This window comes from Camellia sinensis, chromosome 7 (assembly GCF_055761805.1).
Source record: "Camellia sinensis isolate YWXY chromosome 7, ASM5576180v1, whole genome shotgun sequence".
Classification (NCBI taxonomy): domain Eukaryota; kingdom Viridiplantae; phylum Streptophyta; class Magnoliopsida; order Ericales; family Theaceae; genus Camellia; species Camellia sinensis.
Genome location: NC_138967.1, coordinates 142,220,152 through 142,227,539, shown reverse-complemented (window position 1 = coordinate 142,227,539; position 7,388 = coordinate 142,220,152). Strand labels below are relative to the sequence as shown.

Genomic DNA, 7,388 nt, shown 5'->3' with positions numbered 1-7,388 from the left:
AAAACACTATTCTAATCAACCAGTCGGACGTCCGGGGGGACATCTGAGGGGATGACTAGGTAGACAAGTTTTCAAAAGTGGGTGTAGAATCAATTTGTGAAAACTCTAACCAAACACAGTACTCAATCCAAGATGTAGAATTACGATTTAAAAACTTCACTAAACATAACCTAAAAATTTCATCAAATCAAGCATGCGTTTATCAGTGTATCAAATTTTGGATATTACTGTTAGTGAACGACTAATTGGACGATCTCCTGGACAATCGAATTTTGAAATGAATCTGATGAAAATTTACTCTTCATTGGGTGACTGGCTGAATGACCGGCCAAACGACCGACAAATTTGATGAAAACTGTTAAAGTGAATCATATCAGATTAAATTTTTTATTAATTTTTTACTCAAATTTGATAAAAAATTTGATAAGGCATTACAAATGCTCTAATAAGTTTATTTTATTTTTTTACTTATTATAAAAAAAATGTCTAAAAATAAAATAAAAAAATAATATGGCCAAAATAAATCAATAAACTACTTAAATCATGATACTTCTCGGGTAAGTTTAATGGTTAACTTTTCGAAAAAGTTTCATGGTAATCCCTTGTGTAGCTAAACGTCTCAGATCTTTTACCCTCTGTTTGGTTAAAAGATTTGAAAAGAGAAATAAAAAATATATATAAAATTAGATAAAATATATCATTCAAATTTTATTTATTTTTTTTCATTTCTGTTTCCAAAACTCTGGTTAAATCTCCAACCAAACAAGGCATTACTGTTGCACTGTCTTTCCCATATCATAGGTCTCACAATCCCTAACCCTCCTGCGAATCTATTTCGCCTCAAATTTTCTCCCAAGTTCAAATATTAGAGGAGAGGGACCCTCTGCTTGAGCTCCCTCCAAAAACAACCGCCCAAATGTTTCTCAAATTTCAATTCCATCCTCCCCTAAAATTGCAATATATATATATATATATATATATATGTATATATATAACAAGTTACATTTCTCCTTTCTAATTCTTTCATTCAAGAGAAACAAATAAATAATCTCCATCTTAACAAGAAGACACCATGATGAGACAGAGCATACCCAGCAAGAAGAAGAAGAAACACTCCATCCCAAAAGAACTTCCATCCCAAATCATCCTCGAAATCCTCTCAAGACTCCCCATCAAAACCCTTTTCCTTTGCCAACTCGTTTCCAAGCACTGGCTTTCTCTGATCTCAGATCCTCACTTCGTCAATCTCCACCTGTCAAGATCACCAGTCAGCCTCTTGCTCAAACCCTTTTATCGCAACCGTAGATCGAACCAACTCCACTTGGTTGACCTCCAAACCGTCCATAAAATTCCTCCCCGCGAAGCCCAATTGAAACTCAACCCCAAAATTAACTTCCCACTTCTTGGACGCCAAATAGTTAACTCCTGCAATGGTTTGCTTTGCTTGTGTTTTGATGATTCTGAAATTTTCGTATGCAATCCAATTCTGGGTGACTACATTGTCTTACCATGGACGACATATGATGGAATTACGTATCATCGCACTGTCAATGCTCTCGGTTTTAGTCCCAAGACTAACCAATACAAGGTGATTCGGTTTTTTCTTCAAAGGGTCGTTCAGTCTTTCGACCCCTTTACTGAGTTAGAGACTTATCGGGATGAGGCAAAGGCAAAGATTTACACAATTGGTGAAGGGTTGTGGAGAAACATAGGGAGTGTTCCTTACTATTTGACAAATCACTCATTCAATTCTTTCGTCAAGGGAGCTCTTCATTGGCTTAATTTCGCATGTGATAGTCCCGACTTCATTTGTTGCTTTGATTTTGGCAGTGAGCAATTTCGGGTTGTCCCTGAACCTCCTGAGTTTGGTCTGCATAAGGAATTTCATGATCATATACGCATGGGTGTGCTACAAGATTGTCTCTCCATTTGTGATTTTTCTAGTCCTCATCGAATCGATATATGGTTAATGAAAGATTATGGGATTAAGGAGTCTTGGAGCAAAGAGTTGGTTATTGAAAATGGGATTGGTAACAGAGGGCATTTGTGTTCTTATGAGCCAATTATTATTTTAAAGAGTGGGAAAGTTTTGATGCTTGTTAACAAGGATGCTCTCATGCTGTATAATCCTAAGTCAGGTCGTTTTAAGATGCTAAATATTTATGGGGTCAAATCAGAATTTTATGGGATTGCTTATATTCCGAGCTTTGTTTCCCTCAAGGACGTTGCCAAAGGTGAAAGATTGACGGTATGTTTCTTTCTTTCTTTCTGTTTCTTGTAGGTAAATTTTTTATTGGTTGAGTTTCTTGTATCTATTATGAAAGCTCTTGTTTGTGTTATACTTGGAGAAAATTTGTGTTCTATTTCTAGTTTGTTTGATATATAATTTTGCTGTCTAACATTTTAACTTTGTTGAAATTTTCATCTTGAACAAAATTGTTTGTGCTTTCTAAGATTGTGTATTATTTCCATATGCCCAAATATGTGCAGCTTTTATTTGTTGAGATGTGACACTATTTTATGGGCCTAATGCTTATATACTATTTGTTGATGATTACGTTTTAGAACAATTTGTGACCAAAAAAAATTAGGACGGTGTCTTAAGTGTCCAAGGGACCTTTCTGCAAGCAAAAGAGAACACAGGCGTAATGCTTGAGGAAAGGCCAAGTTAGACTCTCAGTTATTGGTTGGTAGGTGTTTGCTAACTTTGCAAGGCTCCAAGGGTCTTGCCCCTAACCTTTTTTTTTTTGTGCGTGCGCATGCACTCGTGTGTGGTTCTAAACCCAGATATGCAAGTCTTTTGGGGGGTTTTTTTCCTGAGATGACTCATTATGTAAGAAGGAATTAGTCTTGGAAGGATTTGGAGCCACCTCTACCATCATGTTCTTCTCCATAGTGAAATATTTCTTAATTTTCTTTGCTCATAGATTGACAGAACCAAGTAAAGTCACTTTGCTTTGTGTTTTTCTGCATTTAGCAATGCTTTCATAGTTTATCCTTGCTTTGTATTGCAACAGCGAGGTGGAGTCATTCTGAAGCGAAAGAAGTGGGTGAATAGTGGAGCATTAGCTTTGGCAAATGGCATGGAAAATCTCATCCAATCTTTGAAGACACAAAGGCGGGAAATAACTGTCAACCACGTGATAGGGATTTCAAAAGTTTCGATTGGGGATTGTGTTGCGAAGTTGTACGCTCTTTCGGGAATTGACCCTTCTGATCCCCTCATCCAGTATGGTGTATCACTTATGGACATTGCTGTGAACAGGGAGATGTTAATGAGTATTCCTACTGATGAAGGTATAATTGGATGGCTCAAAGCTAAGAAGGAGCACAGCGGGGGTGAGTCTTCACTGGCAGCATTATTGAGGAGCCATGGCTTGTGCTTCTGATGGTTTTCCCTTTGTGGTGATGGCTATTAATGGGTGAATGGGAGTCATCTTAACACTACTTATATTCGTGTTTTGAAAGTCAATTGTATGGTGGATGCAACTCATCTTGTAATGGAAGTAATTCGAGCAGTAGTTGTTATCCTCTTTTTAAGTCACTTGTATAATAGGTGCAACTCATCTTGTAATGGGAGTTATTTAAACAATAGTTAGTTGCTTTGTTAAATTTTTTTTTGGGCTGAGGGTGGTTGTGATGTTTATTAGTGGTGGCAGCGATAGAATTCACTATTTTGATTCGGTGGTAAAATTTTATTCCATTTGTTTGGTAAGAATTTTGAGTAATCCAAACATTTTTACTCGTGATAATGAGAGTTGTGATGATGGTAAAATTAAAATTTTATTGTTTAGCTTTTACATTAAAACAGTAAAATTTTATTTTTTCTTGTAAATAATTTTTTATGGAATATTGGTCTTATTTAATAGATGACAGAATATTATAAAAATAACAATCTTATAAAAAAAAAATGAACATCTATGTTAAAGGTCGCAAAATTTAAAAATAATATAAGGGTATTTTTCACAAACAAGCTATATGCTCATGGTGTACTCTGTACATGTCGATGGAGCAAAGCTGTGAAATTTGTCGAGTGTGCTTGGTTTATGGTTTGAGATAAATTTTTAAAAAAATTTTGGGAAGAGTTTATAACTTTTTTTAGGGTTGGTTTGAGAAGTGGGTTGGTTTTTTGGCTTTTTGATTTTTTTGATTATTTTAGCTTGGGTTAAAAAGTTTGGCTTGGAAAAGATTTTTTGACTTTTTTGACTTTTTTTGTGAGAGAATAGTGTAATGATTATGAGTTGGATGTGATGTTTTGTTTGTTGTGGTTAAAATAACATATTTTGTCTTTTGTGGCTATTTTAGCCACAAATCATCTTCCCAAACGGACTTTTAGTTTGTTTAGTTGTATATTTTGAAAATAGTTTTGGAGTTTGAAATGATTTGATATTTTGTTGTAGTTGAGTAGATATGTGTGTGTAAGAAAAAATGATTGATTGATGTGTAGAAGAGAATGATTTAAAAAAAAATTCAAAAAATTTGAACCAAACAAAATTTTGAATTTTTTTTAAAAAAATTGCATCTTGAGATACAAACCAAACAAACTTGTCATTCTCCTAATCTAATTTTTTGCCCTTGTTTCGTATGTGGGTTTTTTTTGGATTTTTTGATTAAATTAGTCACAAAAAGATAAAGTGATAGGCTTCTCTCCAGTTCATTATACTGTTAGGTCTGTGGAGCCCATCATGGGTTTTGTTTTAATGATCCGAACTATTTAATGTGTAAAGTTCGTCGAGTACTTTATACTTATAAAATATCACGTTGGTAGGATATTGGTAGCTCCTTGATCGGAACACATTTTTGTCAATGATAAATATGATTTTAAAAATAAATTATTAACAAAAATGTGTTTCGATTAAGGGATATTGATATCCGATCAACGTAATTTTTGCTGGCATAAAGTATTTGATGAGCTCTATATATTGACGGTTTGGATTATCGAAATGGGACCCGTAATGAATCCCATGGGTTCAACAGTATGTTCTGGTTCACTATGTGGACTGAAAAGAAGCCACTTCCAAAGACAAAATAGGCTAAAAAATCAATAAGATAAAATATCACATTAAAATCATAATTATTTCATTTTTTCTCTCTCAAAGTTCAAAAAAATGAAACCAAACGGACCTTTTAGTTTCAGGCTAAAATAGCAAAAAAGTCAACCCATAGATTTAGCTTGTATCTAGTTGGGTTTTTCTAACTAGAGCGTTTTGTTGGATCTATGCAAGGCTACCATGTGGTACATATTGATGGTCTAAACTAATCAATTGAAGTGTTTGGTGAGGCTTTTTTGAGTCAACTTATGGCTTCTAGCTTATAAAAAGTCATTTTGAATTGTTTGGTTAAACTTATTTCAAACAGTTTCTGATTTTAATAACTTATTTAAGTCAAAAAAGCTGATTCTGAGAAGCTGCTCACCCATTGCTTCTGATTATCAGCTTCTGCTGTGGACATGTTAATTTGCGAATATACTCTTATAATTTTTTATTTTTTTAAAAATAGAAAAAGATCCAAATAGACTATAAAATATTATTATTATTTTTATGAGAAATGTAGACAAATAGTGAATAATAAAAAATAAAAATTAATTGAAAAAGCTACTTCACAGCTTATTTAACAAATATTACTCAGCAGCTTAAATGTATAATCCAACAGCTATACCAAACAGATTAACAGCTTCTGATTAAAGTCATAATCTATAATCTGTTAAGCTATAATCTATAATCTGTTTTAACAGCTACACCAAACAGCACCAATGTGTAGGGTTCATCGACTATTTTATTTTTATAAAAAGTCACGTCAATCGAATATTAGTAGTCACTTGATTAGATCATATTTGTATTAACAATTTATTTTAAAATTATAGTTACTATTGATACAAATTTGACTTGATCAAGTGATTATTGATATTCAATCAATCTAATTTTTTGAAGGATGAAATATTCGACGAGTCCTAAATATTGAACAGATCATTGATGTGGATTTCGTGGTGGGCCCATAAAACCTAACAACACACTCCAATCCGATTTCAAACTGAAAAAAACTTGGCACTATGTGGTGTTTTGAGAAGATGATAAAAAAATGATTTTTTTACTTTTTTTAGCTTTTTTTTTTTTTAATTTTTTTATGTAAAAAAGTAGAGAAATGATGTGATCGAAAAAAACCAAAATGCTAAAAAGCCAATCTTTCCAAATTGCCCCTATATATTATAATGTGAATTTGTGTAGACAAAAGCATGACATTGTTCATTTCCCTAAATTAAATTTACATGTTTAAATAACTGTCTTAATTCTTTTGTAATTGTTTCTTACCTTTTTGTTTGTGGTATGGATGATGGGACAATGGGTGATTGCTCTTAATGGGACTCACTCCAAATTTTATCTCAATTATTCCAGCTGTTTACTTTTTAAAATCTATTAAATAGTAGATACTTGTAAATAAATCAAATTAATCACATATTGATAACCTTTTGATTAGAATACACTTAATATAAATATGATCTTTATCAAAATGCTATTAATGTTTGATCAACTTAATTTTTTACATATATATATATATATATTATTTGACAAATTTTAAAAAATGAACAATTAAAATAATTGAGATAAAACCCAAATGGCCCCACAAAGAGAACAACAGTGACGGTTGTACAACAGCCTCTCCTGTCCCTGGATGATAGGAGAAAAATTAGGGACATGAGTAGTATTGACACACCTATTGCGCCTGCCAACCGCGAGTAAACCTTCTTCCCAAATCTCCTATTTTATATTTATTGGTGTTTGTATATCACTGGAGTCTCACCAACCAAGATTGTTTGGCATATATTTAAAAATGTTTTTTTTTTTTTGATAATTAGTAATTTTTTTAATATGTCAAAATTTTGAACTTTCTAATCTGTCTTTTGTAAACGCATCTACAAAGTAAAAGAAAATAATAATAAATCTGTTCATTTTGAACTTTTTCTCTTCAAATTTAAAAAAAAAAAAATATCGCTATGTTTGGTTTTAATTTTCTAGATTCAATTTTCTGAAAATTAAATTTTTTGTTTTTTTTTTAATTTTTAGTGATTATTTTTAAAATTTTAAGTAATTTTTTTTTACTTTTTATTTGGATGTATCTAAAAACTAAAATATTTGGAAAAAAATATTTTAAAAAATCAATAAATACACAAAAATATGAAAATTTTACCGAATCTTCGTATTTTATTTTTTATTTTTATATTTTTGGTTTTTAGTGATTTTTTTTAAAAAAAAATTCACAAATGTTATACTTTTTAAGTATATTTATGTTAGGTGTATTTAAAAATTAAAAAAAAATTGCTTAAAATATTTGAAAAATCAGTAAAAATCAATGAAATACAAAAAATATATTTTTTTAATTTTTTGAAAAAT

General features: G+C 31.6%; 1 protein-coding gene across 1 annotated transcript; it reads left to right on the top strand.

The window, feature by feature from the left end:
- Positions 1–775: 775 nt before the first annotated feature.
- On the top strand, positions 776–3,612 carry LOC114283891 (F-box protein At3g07870). Its single transcript, XM_028226767.2, has 2 exons — positions 776–2,248; positions 3,018–3,612. The coding sequence occupies exons 1-2, from the start codon at positions 1,073–1,075 to the stop codon at positions 3,387–3,389; spliced, it is 1,548 nt and encodes a 515-aa protein (XP_028082568.2). The 5' UTR covers positions 776–1,072; the 3' UTR covers positions 3,390–3,612.
- Positions 3,613–7,388: the final 3,776 nt, after the last annotated feature.